General features: G+C 34.9%; 1 protein-coding gene across 3 annotated transcripts in view; it reads right to left on the reverse strand.

Moving 5' to 3' along the window:
- Positions 1-21,009, reverse strand: part of Snx27 (sorting nexin 27) — a 279,474-nt gene that overhangs the window by 168,440 nt on the left and 90,025 nt on the right. For all 3 annotated transcript variants that reach the window (XR_016549182.1, XR_016549181.1, XM_090402014.1), the window contains exon 5: positions 10,041-10,111. Coding sequence is in view for 1 of the 3 variants with exons in the window: in XM_090402014.1 (XP_090258140.1) it covers positions 10,041-10,111 (71 nt within the window). In the remaining 2 variants the exon portion in view is untranslated. The remainder of the gene's footprint in view (positions 1-10,040; positions 10,112-21,009) is intronic.

The raw sequence follows: 21,009 nt of genomic DNA on the forward strand, positions 1-21,009 counted from the left end.
TTTAGACTTTTCCCAATGGATCCTATGGTTTGGATTTTCAATTCGGTGTTGAGAAACAAAGAAAGTTCTGAAGTCCTACTACACAGACCAAACTTAAGCCACAACGACGTTCTTACTATTCCTAAAGTATGGGAAATTGTCATACAAAATTGTGTTAAGTAATTTTTTGTTTTTCGTTATACAGTTTATACAGTTAGGGCGCATGATTTTGTAATCATGCGCCTAACTGTATGTTATTCCTATTATTGTTTTAAACTACCGTACTTATGATGTCTTAAGATACTTAGGATGATATTTACAATTAAATAATTTTCACTGTGGTTAATACGTGCGTTTCTTTTAATTATGATCGCACCACAGTTTCGTTATTTTAAAAAAAAACAAAACCTGATAATGATATGAATGGCATTGAGCATGGTTATGTATCTGGCAAAAGGTCAGAAATGCACAAGTTCATCTCAGATGGTATGGTCACTTAAACAGAATGGAAGAGTAAAGATTAGCTAAACAAGTGCTTTTTGCCGCAATGCAGGAAAAAGACATAGAAAGACCAAGATGTAGGTGGATGGATACAGTAAAAAATGCCTTAGAAAACAGAAACATAAGAGTTGGTAATATTGGAATGTCGACATATAACAGGCTAATATGGATGAAAAGTTACATCATTACTATCATAAGATCCTGTAACCTCTCCCTGATGAGGGTATATATCAGGAATTTAATGATGATGACAACCTAGATCTTGGTCTCCTCTGGGTCTATTTCCTAGCACCTTCACATCAAACATGTTTGGTTAACTTTTCAATCTGCTTTCTGTTTAAGTGACCATTCCATCTCAGATCACCTCTGATCGCAGTTTTTTTTTTTTTCATAATTCTTGTATTTCATAAAAAATAACTGTATAAATAAAATTTTCATTAACTTGAAGAAAACACAGAAGAATATGTATAAAATAGGGCGAGTCTAATAAAAATAAAAAAATCATCACCATCAAATTCCTGATATATACCTTAATGGGGTGTACAGGATATGATAGTACTACATGAAAAATTTACATCATTACTAACTTCCTATCTACAATTTTCCTCCATATCAGTCTGTTACTTATCAAGACTTAAATATTATCAGATCTTATATTTCTGTCTTCCAAAGCACTTTTTACTATATCAATCCACCTATATCTTGGTCTTCCTCTGGGTATTTTTCCTGCCAACCTGGCAGAGAACACTTGTTTTGCTAATCTTTCCTCTCCCATTCTCTTTAAGTGACCATACCACCTGAGATTAGCTCTGCTAACGCATTCCTAGATGCTGACAATGTCAAGTTCTTTCCTAATATCCTCATTTTTAATATGATATTGCCATTGATGCCATCTGTTCATGCCTATAATCTTTCTCAGGACTCATATATCTGTGGTCTCTAGTCTTTGGTCAACTGTTTTACTTCTGACACAGCTCTCAGAACCAAAAGCTAAAACTGGTTTGAACACCGTCTTGTATACAGCTAATTTAGTGTTCCGACTAATTTCTCTCTTATTCCATATAAATTTATTCATTTGACTTCCTACCATACCAGCTCTGTTGATTCTGTTGTGTATTTCCATATTTAATTTACCATCTTCACTAAAAATCTTGCCTAAGTAGCTGAAATGTTTCTCTTGTTCTATAGGTTCTCCATTCACAATGCAGTTGATATTTTCAATGCTTCTGCCTATTTTCATTGTCTTCGTCTTGTTGACCTTCGGACCATATCTATTAAAACAGTTATTTAATTTAGTCAGGGCATCTTGCAGATTTATTTAGAAGTATAACATTATCTGCATAAATCACAGAGCTGAGATTAACATCTCCAATTTTGATATCAGGTTTAATGCCACTTTCCTTCATAATGTGATCCATATAGATAATGAATAACAGAGCAGTTAATTTACATCCTTGTCTGACACCAGATTTAACATTAAACCATCTCCTTCCTGTACTTCTTTCAATTCTAACTGTTGACTTACAACTCAAATAAAGACTAAGTAATGCTTGATATAATGCCCCATTAACAGTATATAACAGTAACGTTTTGAATAGCTTCTCTCTTGGCACCTTATCATATGCCTTTTCCAGATCTACAAAACATAAATACAGGTATCCCTTGCTTAATGCGGATTTGATTATTGCAGCAATCCCTTGATATATGCGGCAAGAGTTTTGATTAACACGCCTTTAAATTTACAATGCAAAATCATGCGTTAGCTTCATGGTCATCCATATTCTCTTAATGATCTGTGTGAGAATGTGACAGTTTTATTTTTCCCACCAAATACGACATCATTGCAACTTTCAAAGCCTATTTTCTTAAAAAGACATTCTCAAAGGCAGCAGAAACAACAACGGGAGGAAATGCGATTACGCTCCACGAATTTTGGAAAAAATTTAACATTAAACACAAAATTGAGAACATTCATGACGCGTGGGAGCAAGTGTCTTCTAGTTGCATGAAAGCTGTTTGGAAAAACCTTCTGCCAGAATGCGCTAATGACTTAGGTTGTTTTCAAAATTCTGTGAACAATGTGGGCAAAGAAATCGTTGCAAGTGGTGAAGACCTTGGTTTTGATAGTGTTGATGCAGAAGATGTTAAAGAATTATTGGATTCAAATTCAAAAGATTTCAGTGACAATGATCTTCTTGAAATTGAACAACCCACATATGAAGACAACGAACAAATGGAATGTGAAGATGAGGTTCCAAAGGAAATAACAGTCAAAGAACTGCATGGAATATTTCACAATTTAGAATCGCTTAAGCAGCAAGTAATGGATATGGATCCAGATGTTAATTGAAGAATGCTTGTTTGCCGAGGTCTGGAGAGTCATTTTGCTTCTTATCGTAGAATTTATGCCGTTAAGAAAAAAACAAACTGTTCAAACAACTCTTGATAACTTCTTTTGATTAAAAAAAATTGCAGTAACTAATGTAGGTACAAGTATTTATTAAACATTTACTTTGCATTCATTTTTTTATCTTTCCTAAAAGAGTACCATATAAAACGAACTATTAGTACAGTAATCGATCAGGGATGAATTGTACTTTTTACCATTGATTATTAGATTTGATTAACGTGATTTTGATATACACGGTGACATGACATTGAAGGATTAATTAACCGCGTTAATCGAGGGATACCTGTACAGATCTTGATCCTGACAGTCTCTATTTGGCCTGTGAATCCAGCTCGTTCTTCACCAAGCTACTCTTCCACAATCCTTCTCAACCGTTTCTCAAGTTTACTGGCATAAATCTTACCAGGAATACTCAGTAATGAAATACATCTGTAATTCTCACATTCCGTTTTATTTCCCTTTTTATATATGGGTACTATGAGAACTCTATTCTGATCATCTGGAATTTGTCCCTCTGTCCAGGCCTTCTGAACTATGCACTGCAGCCACTGTAACCCTTTTATATCTCCACACTTGAGCATTTCTGGTCAAATATCATTACTCCTGCTGCCTTTTCACATTTCAGGCTTTTGATGGCTTTTTCTACTTCAAGTATGGATATGTATTCCTGATTGCACGCCTAGTCAGTGTTTTTTTTTTTTTTTTTTTTTTTTTACGACTGTGCTGTCATCCATCACTGCTTGTTTCATCTAGCATTTTTTCGAAGTAATTACTTCATACTTCAAGGATATCTTTTTCTCCAGTTTCATGTCACCTTTATCATCTCTAATCCCTTTCACAGCACTCTTTTCTCTATTTCTGAGCTTCTTCAACAACCTCCAGAATATTTTGCCAACTTATTGATATTTATTTTCTATGTTCTTACCAAAGTCCTCCCATGATTTTTGTTTAGTCAGTTTTACACAGTGTTTAGCTTTATTACATTTGTCTCTGTATTCTCTAAGAGCACAAGCTAACTTATTGCCAGGAACTTTCGATATGCTTTCTTCTTTTTCTTCACTGTCTCTTTAACTTCCTGTGTCCACCATGGAGTTCTGATTTTTCTATCCTTGCAGACAACCTCACCACATGCCTCTCTGGCTGAATCAATCAATGTTTTCTTCAAGGGTTGCCACTGAATCTCCAAGATTTGGTTGCTGTTCTCAAACTCTTTCATTTTTTCTTCAATCATGTTTGTGTATTTTATTCTACAGTTCACATCTGAGAGATGCTCAACTTTAATTCTTTAAAACTTTCTTACATGTTCTTCTTTTCAATATGAAATTCATTTTTATCCTGCTCAAGACTAAATGGTGATCACTTCCAATTTCAAATCCTCTGTACACTCTGGTGTCCTGCACCAGGAAGAAATATCACTATGAACAATAACATAGTCAATGAGACTTTTCTTATTCCTTGCCTCTTCTCTCCATGTGAACTTGTTCACATTTTTATGTTGGAACATTGTGTTAGTAATAATCAGTTCATGTCCTGAGCAGAAATCCAACAGGTATTTGCCGTTATTAGCAGCTTTGCTCTTTTCTCCAAATTTCCCAAGATATTTTTGTATGTGTGACAATCATTTCCTACTCTGCTATTTAGATCCCCAACAAGGAACAACTTTTCATTTTTCATTGTGTCAGTTGCTTTCTCTAAAGCCTCAAAAAATTCCTCCACTTCTACCTTAGTAGAACCTTTTGTGGGACCACAGGCACAAATAAGTCTCATTGTCCAGTTCCCCATTCTCATTTTTGCCCACATCACTCTACTTGAGATTGCCTAACATTCAAGAAGATTAGCCTCGTATTTAGTGTTGAATACTATGGCTACTACTCCTTTTCCTTGATTGTCATTGCCTGAATATACATTTTGTATTTATTGCTTGGGGAAGACCACAATCCTAACAGGCACGTCCCCCAGGTGGCGAATGGGAAAAATCCAAATGGGTTGCTCTGAATAAAGAATAAAGAGCCGTGCACCAAAGGAGCAGAGGCATGGCAAGCTGGCTACATTATTATGTCAGTAACTTCCATGAGCCGGAGAAAGTCTAAAAACCGAGATAGTGCTACTGTGTATGAAACAGCCAAAGCGCCTACTCGAAGACCACAGAGTAGGTGAGAAATCGGCAATGTGGTCAGCCAAGGATGGAAACACGTAGCCATCCTCAACATAAGATCATTATACAGACCTGGAAAATTGCAATTAGTCCAGGAAAATTTAAAGAAATGGAGTAGTTTAGGTTTATCAGAGACACATTGGTGCAGAAATGGATTCATGGATTTATCAGAAAGAAGACTATACTTCTCAGGAATAAAAGATAACATATGCAGAGAAGGAGTTGCATTATTAATTGAAAAGAAACTTACACACTCAGTAATTGAAATAAAACCAATGTCTCCTAGAATAATCACAGTCAAACTTCAAGCAAAGAAAAAGGTCAAATAATCATAATAATCCAAATACATGCACCAGACCATTCAGAGGAAGAAATAGAAAATTTCTATGAAGAACTACAACAGGAAATAGATAATTCCAAAAATAGAGAACTCATGATAGTGATGGGAGGTTTTAATGCTAAAATAGGACAGTTCACAGCAGACATAAAAGATGCGATAGGAAAATTTAGATATGGAGAGCTTAAGGACAGAGGAGAACGATTGTTCTTAAGCTCTCCTTATTCTGTAAAGCAAACGATCTAATGATTGCAAACACATCGTTCTATCAATGCCTTAATAATAAATATACATGGACATCCCCAGATGGTAATATAAAGAACTGCATAGACTATATCATCATAAACAAACAATGGAAAAGATCAGTAAATAATGTATGAACAAGAAGCTTTGATTTCGACACTGACCATGAAATATTAACTACCAAAGTGAAGATAAAATTCAACATGAAAAACAATATCTGAAAAGAAGAAAACATCAACCTATCAAAACTAAAAGATAGCTCAAGCAGAAGTTGATTTTTAAAACAGATGTGCTTGAAATTAAAACCCTCCATCTTCCAGAACAGCGGAAAATACTGCGAAGAAGGAAAAGAAATAGTGTTATCAATTGCAAAAGCCACTCTAGGTTCCAAACCCAAAATAAAGAAACAGTAGATAACCCAAGAAATCGTAGCTACAACACAAGAGAAAAGAGAGGCTAAGATACTTGTAAACCAACAAAACAATAAAGAGAATAGAGAAAAATACAGAGCACTGAAAAATAAAGTTGATAACCTATGCAAAAAAGCCAAAGAAAAATGGTTAGAAGAAAAAGCTAAGAAATGCCAAGAAGCATACCAACAAAATAACCTAAAAGTCTTCCATGACACTATAAGAGAAATTACAAAGGAATTCTCAGCAAAAGCAGTAATAATGATAAACAACAAGATGACTGAAACCAGGGTACTGAAGATACGAGAAACATCTGGTCAAACCATTTTAAGACCATCTTTAACCAAGGAAACAAAACTACAATGCCAACAATAGAAGAAAATAATGACCACCCAAAATTTTACAAGAAGTTGGATATGCAATAAAACAGATGAAAAATAGCACCAGGCATTGATACTATCCCTATTGAACTGTGGTCATATGGAGGCAGCATATCAATAGAATATTTAACAACCCTATTCAATAAAATACTAAAAACAGGAGAGATCCCAGATGACTGGAGAACTGGAAAGATTATCCCAATATACAAGAAAGGAGACAAAAGAGACTGCAGAAATTACAGACCAATCAATTTACTCTTCCACACCTATAAAATATTCTTAAAAATTATACAAAATAGATTAAAAAATACCTATGAATAGAAATACCTAGGCATAGAACAAGCTGGTTTCCAAGGAAACTATTCAATAATAGACCAGATTTTCACATTGCATCAACTAGTAGTGCTCAGCTGGGAAGACCATAAAGAACTATATTGTTGTTTTGTGGACTTTAAACAAGCTTTCAATAGCATCAAAAGAGAAATCCTTCTTAAAGTTCTACTAGAAAAAGCAATAGACAAATATATAACACAGTTTCTGATAAAATATTACTCTAAGACAAATGCAATAATTAAAAAGGACACACACTCACAACAGAACCCACAGAGATCCAAAAAGGAGTAATGCAGGGATGCCCATTATCCCCATGCCTATTCAACATATATCTAGAAGAAGTTGTAAAGAAAGCAATAGACAATGAGCCTGGAATCAATGTCAATGGCTTAAACATAAATATCATCATCAAATATGAAGATGATCTCGTCCTTATTGCAAGAACCCTAAATAAACTACAAAGGTTGATAAACAAGCTAAACGAAACCTAAACATATGACATGACAATAAATATACAAAAGACAAAAGTGATGAAAATAGGGAGGAACAGAACTACCATCTCAGCCACCCTAAATGGAGAACAAATAAAACAAGTAGACAACTTTATATATCTTGGATCAAAACTAACAGAAAAAAATAGATAAACTCAAAACAATCTAACACAGAATAGCGATAGGATGGACCACCATGGGGAAAGTACAGAAAATCTGGAAAACAAACAAGCCAAAATCAAATTATATGAATCAATAATTATACTAACAGTCATCTATGGAGCAGAAACGTAGACAGTTAAGAAAAGAGAGGAGAAAAAACTGCTGGCATTTGAAATGAAATGCTTAAGAAAAATAAATAGAACAAGTTGGATAGAAAAGAAAACAAACAGCATCGTCAGACAAGAATTATTGTATAAAAAGACAATAATAGAAAAAATTAGAAAACAACTGAGATGGTTTGGCCACACTATATGCATGGATGCAGACAGACTTCCTGACGTCCTAATCAATACTTTTCCAACTGAAAAAAGAAGACCCGGAAGACCAAGAATCACCTGGCTGAAATTAATAAAGAACATCTCGGGATGCAGAATATATTAGGAACTTTTTTGAACAGCAAGGAATAGAGAAGACTGGAAGATCCTGCTCAAGAGAAGACTTAACCCGTCTTAGACGGAAGAGAAGAAGATTTATTGCACAGAAAGATCTCACCAGTTTTTGCCTTTTTTGTTTCAGTCACCCATATTATGTCAATCTGGTACTTATACAATTCCTCAGCTAGCTCCATTTCTTTGCCATTCAAGCATCTTATGTTGATAGTACCAAAAAGATTATTCTTTGAATCAGCCTCAGCTATGAAAAAATTCCCAAACCTCAACAAATTGAGGTGCATGAGACTGTCCCAAATTTGGGAAGCATATATTCTAAAATCATCAGTTCAATGACCAAGACAATCCAATTTAGCCCACTAAGGGGCACCTTTTAGAACTCGAGGACTGACTTCAGCCTCATTTGCTTAGTGTGAGTGCCTGCGTGTGCATATTGTTTTGTGATCCCTGAAGATGGCAATGTAACATTGCCGAAATATAGGTAGTTATTAATTAAAGCTTTTATAATTAATAATTTAGTTTACGTTGTCATTTCCTAAAAAGTTAGAAGTACGTCTAACCAATGTATAAGCTTATCTACAAGAATTTATAAACTGTCATCATGGTTCCAGTCATCTAAAGATGAATGCTCCCCTCTGGCTCTTCCTAACATCTAACAAATTCCACATGACTGTCAACTCTTATTTCAGCCAAACTGGATGTTCAGTAGAGAAAAGAATACAAGAGCACTAGCCTTACATCAAGGGAAACCTGAAAATTCTGTCCTTGCTCATCATGGAATAGACACAGACAATAGTACCTTATGGTCTGAAACACGCCTACTCTAATAATACAACTTAGTACTAACTAATAATACTATTTTTTCCTCAGTTTATGCTTTGTGCTGTTTTATGCATAACATCACACAGCTCACTGTTTTAAATTTGTCCATTGTTCTTGTTCTACCTTGTATTCTATTACCTAATGCCACTTAAGATTATACATAATTTTCAGATCAAAACATGACCTTTTAATAAATTTTATTCATCCTTTTCTTGCATATCATGCGAATTTTAAGATACTTGTTAACACTACTCTGGAGTGATAATACATTTCGAGGAAAGAGGCAATGGAAAAGGAGATGATTGTCGAAAGGCTTATTAAAAAACGAAGACACTGTCTTTCAAGAAGAATCCATTTTATCTTAGATTTTTTAACTTTATTCAAGCAACTGTCACTGATTTTTCGAAAGGAAACCTACTACTTATTCAAACTATATACTATCTGGAGTAAAAAGAATAAAAATCAAATGTGTAGTAAGAATCACAGAATGAATTATTTTGTTATGTCATCATGACATTTAGTTTTCTAAAACATCACATATATAAAGTAGCCCGATACTATGTGCAAGTAAAAATATATTGTGGCTAGTAAGCATTTCTGGAGCTCTGAAAGCAGCTATATATAAGGCAGTGTTCAAGCTAGTTTTGATCTAAGACTGAATCACAGATATGAAAGTTTAGAGGAAAAATTAGGGTAATAAACAGACCTGACAATATTGGAGTCTTGACAGATAATCAACTAATTCAGAGGAAAATTAGTAATAATGTAAACTTTTTCAAGTTAATACTATCAAAGTACCTTGTATTATCTCTTGATGGTACATATCAGGAATTGGATGGTTATCTAATTTGGCAGTGTGAAACATGTCAGCACTGTTATATGCCTGTGTATAAATATGTATAAAAAAAAAAATAATAACAAAATCATAAAAAGAAATAATACAAAAAAGGTTAGAAATGAAATTCACCACCTATGAGGTGGCAAATTTCATGATATATATATATATATATATATATATATATATATATATATATATATTAATTTGGCTACAGTGTTGATTATCGTAAATGGTTTACTTGCTGTATTATTATTATTATTTTAATTCCAGCATTGAGTTACTCAGACTATGGCTATGAGGTTTGTTTTCCTCCAGGTGTGCTCTGGTTTTCAAATGCAAACAAATCCAAAACTTGAACACATTAGTAGCAGTTGCATTTATATTCAGGAATAAATATGAATTCAGGTAAATTGGTGGAGTTTATGCTATTGCCACCATAGATGCACTTATGTCTTCAAGTGGAATGAAAATAATATCTCAATCAGATATGATGAAAAAATTTACAACAATGTTAAGTTAAATCTACTTACATTTTCATCATCCATATCTGTAAGGAATTCTTGCATGATATCATTTTCAGCAATAACTCGAACAGCACACACTACAGAAAAGTTATACTAAAATTAATAAATTTTATATTAAAAGCAGCTTCAAAAAGTGAGATTTTTTAGTTAGGCTCAATTCAAAGGAATAATTATTTTATAAAAACATAATTATCATTCATGATAAAAGGACAATAGTCATTAATAATACATGTACCTCCTAGTTTTGTGGATTAAGGACCAGTGGCTTCTTCAGAGTGATAAAGAAAGGATTACAAGTCAAAATAAATTTAAAATCACAGATAAATTGAGTATGAACAATCAAGGAATGATAAGCCAGTGATGTGTGGCATGCATCACATGTCTTAGAATATTTGGAGGTAAATGTTTGAGAAACAGAGCTCTGGTATGTTGAGAGATCTAATTAATGACTTCCAGACATCACTTAAGAAAGGATCGTTTTATTGAGGATGCCAAGTGAGTGATTAACAAGATCCTTAAGTGATGTCCAGAAATAATCATCAAATTCCTAACATGCACCCTCAAGGGGTGTACAGGATATTATGATAATACTACATGAAGAACTTGCATCATTACAAACTTCCTATTAACAATTTTCCTCCAAATCAATTTGCTATATGTCAAGACTATTTATTTATTTATTCATTCATATGAAGTTTCCTCCCTTTTCTCCCCCGTCCCTATTGGGGTGAGTTGAGCCCCCTCATGGGGATTAAGTATTTATGGCTATGGATCGTATGTTCACGGGGCCGGTTTGCCTGCTTGCGGGATGAAAAACCATAGATAAACTGAGAGGAAAAAACTCTGCTGTCCACACCCAAGACCGGCTAACTTGGCTATGGCTGAGGAAGATCCTTAAGCTCCTCACGTCGGCGACAGGAATTGAACCCAGGACACTCCTTCCCCAGGCATATGGTTGCGAAGCACTAGGCTAACCATGCAGACTGTCAAGACTATAACATTAATAGATCTTATATGTCTGTCTTCTAAGGCACTTTCTAGTGTATCGATCAACCTATATCTTGGTCTTCCTCTGAGTCTTTTTCCTGCCAACCTAGAAGAGAACACTTGTTTTGCTAATCTTTCCTCTCTCATTCTGTTTAAGTGACCATACCACCTGAGATTAGCTCTGCTAACACATTCTGGATCCTAACAATATCAAGTTCTTTCTTGTATTTATCCTTGTATTTAATATGATATTGCCACTGATGCCTATTCATGCTCCTAATCTTTCTCATGGCTCATATCTGTGGTCTCTAGTCTTTGGTCAAGTGTTTTATTTCAAATCCAGCTCTCAGATCCATAAATCAAAATTAGTTTCAACACTATCTTGAATACAGCTAATTTAGTGTTTTGATTAATTTCTCTCTTATTCCATATAAATTTAGTTGACTTCGTACCACACTGGCGTTGTTGATTCTGTTGTCTATTTCCATATTTAATTTACCATCTTTACTAAAAATTTGTGTCTAAGTAGTTGAAATATTTTATTTGTTCTAGGTTCACCATTCACGACGCAGTAGATATTTTCAACATTTCTTCCTATTTTCATCGTCTTTGACTTATTATTGCTGATTTTCATACAACAGCTATTCAATTTAGTCAGGAATTTTGCAGACTACTGCCAAATTCCCTGAGTATAATATGATCTGCATAAAGTAAAGAGTTGAGATTAGCATCTCCAATTTTGATATCACCTTTAATACCGCTTTCCTTCATAATGTGATCTATATAGATCATGAATAATAGAGTGGATAATGTACATCCTTGTCTGACACCATATTTAACATCAAACCATCTTCCTGTACTTCGTTCAATTCTAACTGACTTACAATTCAGATAAAGATTAAGTATTGCTTGATATAATGCCCCATTGACATCATATAACTGTAGCATTTTGAATATCTTTTCTCTTGGCACCTTTTCATATGCCTTTTGCAGATCTACAAAACTTAAATACAAAGCTTTGTTATATTCCCATGATTTCTCAACTATTTGTCATAAAGTGAAAATCTGATCCCAACAATCTCTATTTGGCCTGAATCCAGCTTGTTCTTCACCAAGCTACCCTTCCACAATTCTTCTCAACCATTTATCAAGTATACTTGCATAAATCTTACTAGGAACACTCAGTATGGGAAAAACTAATTCTCACATTGTTTTATCTCCTTTCTTATATATGGGTACTATGAGAGCTCGACTCCAATCATCTGAAATTCATCCCTCTGTCCAGGCCTTCTGAATTATGCAGTGCAGCCACTGCAAGACTTTTATACCTCCATACTTCAGCATTTCTGGTCAAACATCAACTCCTGCTGCCTTTCCACATTTCAGGCTTTTGATGGCTTTTTCCACTTCAAGTATGGAAATATATTCCTGATTGCATGCCTGTTGAGTTTTTTTTTAACCACTGTGCTGTCACTCATTGTTTCATTTAGCAATTTTTTGTTTTCCTTTTACATCACTCCTTCCTTCATTTCTGATCTTTTTCATTGGCCTTCAGAATATTTTGTCACCTTTCTGATATTTTATTTTCTATGTTCTTGCTCAAGTCTTCCTCTGACTTTTGCTTAGCTAGTTTTACACAGTGTTTAGGTTTCTTAGATTTCTCTCTGTATTCTCTGCACAAGATGACTTATTTGCCAGGAACTTTCAACATGTGCTTTCTTCTTTTCCTTCACTGTCTCTTTAACTTCCTGTGTACACCACAGAGTTCTGATTTTTTCTATCCTTGCAGACAACCTCACCACATGTCTCTCTGACTGAATCAATCAATGTGTTCTTAAGGATCTGCCACCGAATCTCCAGAGTTTGGTTCCTGTTCTCGAATTCCTTCATTTTTTTTCTTGAATAATGTGTGTATTTTAGTCTACAGTTCACATCTGAGAGCTGCTCAACTTTCATTTGCTTTAAAACTTTCTTACATGTTCTTCTTTTCAGTATGAAATTCAATTTTATCTTGCTCAAGACTAAATGTTGATCACTTCCAATTTCAAATCCTCTGTACACTCCAGTGTCCTGCAGCAGGGAGAAAACATCACTTTCAACAATAACACAGTCAATGAGACTTTTATTATTCCTTGCCTCTTCTCTCCATGTGAATTTCTGCACATTTTTATGTTGGAACATGGTGTTAGTAATAACCAGTCTGTGTCCTGAGCAGAAATCCAACAGGTATTTGCCATTATTAATAGCTTTGCTCTTTTCTCCAAATTTTCCCAAGATATTTTTGTATGTGTGACAATCATTTCCTACTCTGCTATTTAGATCCCCAACAAGGACTGACTTTTCCTTTTTGATTGTGTCAGTTGCTTTCTCTAAAGCCTCAAAAAATTCCTCCACTTCTACCTTAGTATGACCTTCTGTAGACAAAAGTCTGTCCACAGAACTGGACAAATAAGTCTGTTAGTACCAATTTTGAATTCTTGAGATGTTGAGTTTGGGCGTGTTTCAGGATTTTTTCCAGTAGGTCTCCTCTCAGTTATACAGCTTTGATCCTTAAGCATCCCCAAGAGAAATAATTAATTATAGTAAAAATGTCATTATTTGAAACCACCACCATGACTTTGATGAGTCACTGTTTATCATACCATTATCAGCACAGGAGTATAGTGGGGGGGGGGGGGGGTTAACTTTTGCTCAGTCTACTTAGAGCCACTGGAGTGAAATTATTGCAGGCATTTTGTTCCTAATCACTCAATGTGCGAATTTTTGTTCACTGCTATTTCAAAGTAGAATAATGTCATTTTGCTTTTAATTTTTGTGGCTCCCACCCACAAAAGGTTTATGTGTAAACCTATAGTACACTGGTATTGTGGACAGGCTAAGGAATTTTTTTTTTTGCCCATTTTTTTTTATTTTTATATTATTTTTTATGTTTGTTTTATTTTAATTTATCTTGCTTATTAGGTCTCCAATAAGTGAAACGGTGGTTCCACACCAGGCAATGAAATTAATCTCCTGCCTAAAGACAATCATAACCATCCATGACCACAGCAGGATTCAAACACAGCCTGTTGGTTGAAGGGTAGATATGCTGACCACTCAGTCAACCAGGTTGACAAATTAAACTACTGTGCCACTTTGTGTTAATAATGATATCTACAGGCAAAAGAAACCACAATAAATTGTCAACATAAGCCAAGATAATTATTAATAGACTGGAAAAGGGCAAAACTGTACATCTCTTGCTACAATTTTTAATGTTGGTAAAGTAACTGTATTTAACATAAAGAACAGAAAAAAATTAAACTTTGAAGTTTAATTTTTTTCTGTTCATGCAGAGGCCTTTATTGCATGAGAAACTGCAATGGCATGGTGTGAGCAGTTCTACGGAAATACTGCTTTTAAAGTGAATGAGAGACCTCATTCACCTGTGAAAAATATCTCGCATGAAAAAAAATAAAAATTCAAGATTACATATTTTAAAAATAGACCTTCAAAAGACTCATTATACTCTTATTTGTGTGCAATTATTTGAATGTTTTTATTTATGTGAAAAAAGTGATTTATACTTTAAACCAGTAAAACAATTCATTAGGTTCAAAATAAATATGCATTGTTTCTTCAAATGAGTAGCAGATGTTTGGTTATTATTTGCAAACCATTTCCTAAATCAATTATTTTTTATAATACTTCATATTTCAAAATATAGTAGTAATAACCCTGAATACAACAATTTAATTATAGGCCAATTACACTGACTAATTACACTGTTTCATATAAACTAGGTATTTACCAAACCAACATTGGTCTGAATCAGTTCAGATAATCCACATTCTACTATAGATCTCACAACATACCCAATTTTAACTTTTCAAAAATCACCTACAAACAATCTGAGAAAATAAGTGACATGTGCCACACACACAAACCACTGGCTCCTCATTCTTTGATTGTTAATACTCAAATGGTTTATCTGAGATTTTAAATTTATTTTAACTTGTAATCCTTACTTATTCCCTAGCACCATGAAGAACTACTGTCTTTAGTGTGCAAAACTATACATATTGTATTGTTATGTTTATCATTTATCATTATTAGCTGTTTACTTGAGTTAACTAATAAACCTAGTTCTTATATTGCTGAAGTCAGTCATTAAATTCCATTGTTGAATATTTAGAATATAAAATCTAGGATAAGCCAGCCTGGTGGGATGAGCAGATCACGTTGCTCTTCTCCAGCCATCAATGCTGAGAGTGTGAAATGCAGAGTAGTACAAATGTTTGCGAGTTCCTTACATACTATGCAGCAATTCACTTGCTATCCTTAGGTAGCAAATGATTTGCATTACTTGTGTGTGTGTGTGTGTGTGTGTGTGTGTGTGAGACCAACCCAACCATGTTTCTTGCAAGATCATTATTTCTGGTCTCCAGAGCAGGAAACACCGATTTATTTAATCTTAGTCCACCCATGGGCAAATGTTAAGTAATGTGATACAGAAAAATGTACACAAGTTACATTATTTAAAAAAATGAATTTCAGCATACAAGGCCTGGTCAGAGAGTCAAATTCCAGATGATTGGAGAAGAGCTCTCATAGTAACTATCTAAAAAAAACTGAAATAAAACTGAATGAGAATTACAGAGGCATTTCCTTACTAAGTGTTCCTGGTAAGATTTATGTAAGTATACTTGAGAAATGGCTAAGAAAAATTGTGGAAGTGAAGCTTGGTGAAGAACAAGCTGGATTCAGACCAAATAGAGGGTATCAGGATCAGATTTTTACTTAAGAGTGAGAAATAGTTGAGAAATCTTGGGAAAATAACAAGTTTTTACATTCAAGTTTTTTGATCTGGAAAGGGCATATGACAAGATGCCAAGAGGGAAAGCTCTTCAAAGTGCTACAGTTATATAGTGTAAATGGGACATTATGTCAAACAATATATAGTCTCTATTTGAGCTTGTGAAGGTACAGGAAGATGGTTTGAGATAAAATCAGGTGTGCAACAACAGTGCACATTAGCTCCACTGTCATTATCTATATGGATCACATTATGAAGGAAAGTGGTATTAAATCTAATATCAAAATTGGTGATATTAATCTTAGCTCTTTACTTTATGTAAATCTTATTATATTTATGAACAAATCTAGTACAAGTCTGCAAGATACCCTGGCTAAATTGAACTGTTGTAATAAATTTGGTATGAAAATCAGCAATAAAAAGACAGACAATGAAAATAAGCAGAAACATTGGAAATATCAACTGTATCTTGAATGGTGAACCTATAGAACAAGTAAAATATGAGTATTTCAGCTTTTTAGGCACAAATGTTTAGTGGAGATGGTAAATTAAATATGGAAATTGATAACAGAATTAGTAAAGTTGGTATGGTAGGAAGTCAGCTGAATAAATTTATACAGATTAAAAAAGAAATTAGTCAAAACACTAAATTAGCTGTATACAAGATGGTGTTAAAACTAATTTTAACTCATGGAGCTGAGAACTAGGTTAGAAATAAAACATTTGATCAAAAACTGGAGACCTTTGATAAGAGAGTTTTGAGAAAGATTAGTAGAATGGGTTAGCATTCAGGAATGTGTTAGTAGAGCTAATCTCAGGTGGTATGGTCACTTAAACAGAATGGGAGAGGAACGATTAGCAAGCCAAGTGTTCTTTGCCAAGTCGGAAGGTAAAAGACCTGGAGGAAGACCAAGATGTAGACTGATTGGTAAAGTAAAAAGTGCCTTAAGACAGAAATATAAGATCTGATAATATTGGAATCAGAAAACAGATTAATTTGGAGGAAAACTGTTCATCAGAAATTAGTAATGGTGTAACTTTTTCATGTAGTACTATCATAATTATCCTGTACAGCCCTGAGGTTACATATCAGGAATTTAATGATGATAATTCAGACTGTTTTTTTTTTTTTTATTATTCAACTCCCACAAGAAGTTCCAAAAACCTACAACATATGAGTGGACAAGTGGGTATTAGGAAAGAAGTAACTGCACTATGGCAAATGAATATTGACCAGCAGCTGAAGCAATGTCCATAAAAATATCTATAGAATAAGGCAGTAACACAACTTCTGTGAGTTATTAGAGTAGCTCACAGAAGAAATATCTTGTTAAACAGGTCTCTTCTTGACAGAATCAACAATGTTAATGCAGCAGGCTTTTAGTGCACTACCCTAAACATTAGAACTATATTCTAAAACTGAAGTTGTGCTGATGAAGTACTGCCTTCTTCAGCAGAAGAGGACACCAGGTTTTTTTTTACAGGCTGAAGAGACATGGACGTGATGTTTCTCCAAGTAAAAGCCTGTCTTGGTAGCTGAGTTGCTTGCTTGCTTACCACAAAGACTGCAGCACCTAACGGAAGGGGTCTTCAACCTTTCAGAGAGTGCATGGCACATTAAAAATTTCAATTTTCCAGATTCACAAGGAATGCTATGCATTTGATACTTTACATAAAATCCTATAAAAATAAACAAACTCGGCTTTAAGAGCATAGGTAGCAATCGGGTTTATGATAAGTAAATACAATCAATACTTGAAAAAAGATAATTTAATGAAGAAAACATTCATTTTTACAATGTCAATGGGCAACTTGGCAATGTTTTTCCTTGACCACCTTGTCGATGTTGGCATCAATGTTGGAAGTCGCTATGCACAGAGTATTCTGGAGATGTTGGTCCATAATCTGATTTCTTGTCTTGAACTTCACATGCTTCATTCTGGAGAAAAACTGCTCAGATAAGTATGTGCTTCCTAACAAAGCCACATCTTCAAAGCATGCCAGCGAAGATTAGGGAATGCATCCTCAGAAATGTAGTCTTTGTAAAATGTAAGCAAGGGCACATTGAATAATTTTTCTCTCAAAGAAGAGTTGTTTTAGAGTTCAAGCAGCTCCATTTGCTGAGCCTGGCATTTCAGCAGCACTGACACTGAATGGCAGTGAAAATAAATCTAAAGTTGTTGGTTACGAAAATCACTAAATTTCTCTTCGAACTCACTTCGCAATATGGCTAATTTTGTAGTGTATTCATCAAGAGATGAACAGTTGGAATCAGCGAGAAGTTGAAAATAAGTTAAGTCTTTTTTGCGAGTTGTGCTTCCCAAAGTTTGAGCTTGCCCACAAAAGCTTTGATGTGATCAAACAGAGTGTGCACCAGTTAATCTTTGGATTGTAGCTGGGTATTTAGGTCATTCATATGCAACAAGATGTCGGTCACAAAGGCAAAGTCTGTCATCCACTTCGGATTGTTAAATTCTGCAATTGGATTCCCTCTGGTTCGCATGAACTGCTGTATTTCACTCCTTAAGTCAAAGACTCTTTTAAGAACCTTCCCTCTGCTCAACCAATGCACATCACTATAATAAATCACATCGCCGTGATCCGCTTTGCACTCTTGGGTCAAAAACTCTTGGAATTGACGATGATTCAATCCTCTTGCTCTAATAATGTTAACAACAGTCACAATAACTTTCATGACATTCTCAAATCCAATAGTTTTCGCAGTGGATTAAACAGTGGTAATGGACAAAATCTTTTCCTTCTAGTTCTGGTTCTTTCCGTAGCAGCACAACAAACCCTTCGTTCTTTCCCACCATAGCAGGGACACCATCAGTTACCACACCCTCGAGGTTAGTTAAGCTGAGGTCGAAACACTGGAGCATTTTCTTGGTGGCTTTAAGAATATCAGTGCCTTTTGTTGTTCTTTTCATAGGTACGAGCACTAGAAGTTCTGTAACATTGAATTGTTGATCAATGCCATGGACAAAGATAGCCAGTTGTGCTGTATCCTTCACATCTGTGCTCTCATCTAAAGCAAGTGAATATGACGTAAATTCTGACGACCGTTTTTTTAAAGTTCCTTCAATGTCATTGGCAAGTTCTTCGACACGTCATGCTACAGTTAGCCCAGACAAACTCTGTTTTTTAAACATTTCCTTATTATTTGGGCACAGAATATCCCCAGCAGTGATGAGACACTCTTTCACAAACTCGCCGTTCAAGGCAGCTTTTGATTTTTTAGCAATTTTTTCAGATATTACATAACTTACTTTGACACATGCTTTGCTCTCTTCCCTCTGCCTTTTAAATGTATCCTGCAGGCATTTTAAATCAATTTGGAGATGGTTCAACTTTGTCCATGCAAAGCCGCCCTTGAAGGTGATCGAAATTGGCCACATGCTTTGTCTCATAGTGTCGATTTATATTGTATTCTTTTGATACTGACTCACGACAAATTGAACACACTGACTTATTGATCGGCACAAAAAAGTAAAAATTGGTCCACTTTTCATTAAAAACCCGACAAGAATCACTTGATTTACACTTTTTACTCGTAGACGCCATAGTGATGGAAGGTGAACCCAAAAAATTATCCAAAATGGCCATGTAATGGTTATTATCCACTGAATATGTCTCACACTAATGAAAAAAGTCTGACAATATAAAACCACAATAGGCTATGGCTGACATGACGAACCTGCGTGTGCTTATACACTAATATCACACTGTTCACGACAGACTGATTGTGGATGAGATCCTCTTGTATTTATATGGAAATAAAGTATTGAGAACCTTCGAGCTGTATCTGGAAGGAACTAGACAGTGCATTCGAACAAACTACCTGCGATGTTAGTACTAGTACTTGAGTACCGCTTGGTGCTGGTAGATGGCTGAAGAAGCAATCCTATTTTATAGGATTTTATGTAAAGTATCAAATGCACAGCGTTCCTTGTGAAACTGGAAAGCATCTTACAATTCTAAATACCGCAGTATAGCTCAGTGGTCTGCAGGCGTCAATGAAATGATTTTTTATTTAATCCCATTTTAATGTTAAGTAGTTATTTTTTCAAAATGGCCATGCAGGCCACGGCAAAGAGCTCTGCGGGCCATGCATTGAAGATCCCTGACCTAAGGAATGGATATTTGTAAACTTTTCTGGGAGCTTATACAGCTCCTGGAATTTATAGGGCTAGAAAAGAGAAATATGATCTTTCTTACAAAAAAAAAAAAAAATAATAATAATAACTGTTTAGGTTGCAAAGAAGTTGAAGAAATTTCGCCTGTTTGATTCAATAATGGCAATGAGGTCAAGCATTTAGAATACTGATTATGGAATATCTTTAAGCTTGAATTTTGGCACTATAAGGCTCGTCAAATAAAGAAGAATAAAGTGTACTATCATCAGCAATCTATAGATAGGATTTGATGAGAGAGAATCATTAATAGAGAACAAAGATTGAGAGTTCAAAGCACCACTCTGACAGTGAAAGAGAAATTCGAAGGGACAAGCCATCATGACATGGAGTGAATGGTGGATCAGTTCCTGGCCACAGAAGAAACTGATGATCCAGTGTAAAGAGAAATAGGCTGACCATAATATGACAGTTTGTAAGGAGGCCTCTATTAGAGGCTGGACTGGATGAGATGCCCTAGAAATGAAGTGACCATGTGAGTTTTTCCAAATCTTTCTAAAATGTCAAAAGGTGAATAAGGTTGGCTGCAAGATATGCTGGGCAGAATCTATATTGGTGATCACCGATTAATTGGTGGACCTCCCAGTAGTGAGAGCAACTGTTGCAATGTTCTCCACTGTTATCAAGTGGACTGAGATGATGGCAACAGCTTGCTTCCATTCATATCATTAATACCAGATGAGTGTGACAGTTTGAAAATGCAATATAGAAGAAGTGCTAATTCTGGAATGTAAACTATGAGTACAATTGGGAAAGAATATACCATCTGGACTAGGAGATTTACTGACATCCAGACTAATGAGAATTTTTTTTTGTCTTTCTTGTGAAAGATAAAGAGGCATAGAACTGGCTGTTCATGATACAGTGGGAGGTAATTTTTCTTGGTTATCTATACAAGTGTTAAAGGTAAAGACCAATGCCAAGAAGTCCTTGACTCTTTAGGTGATGCTGCCATGGTACCATATGAATGTGAGAGAATGGAAGTATTATGGAGCATAAG

The sequence above is a fragment of the Typopeltis vanoorti genome, chromosome 12 (genome assembly GCF_054136105.1).
Source record: "Typopeltis vanoorti isolate ZY-2024b chromosome 12, IOZ_Tvanoo_1.0, whole genome shotgun sequence".
Taxonomy (NCBI): Eukaryota; Metazoa; Arthropoda; class Arachnida; order Uropygi; family Thelyphonidae; genus Typopeltis; species Typopeltis vanoorti.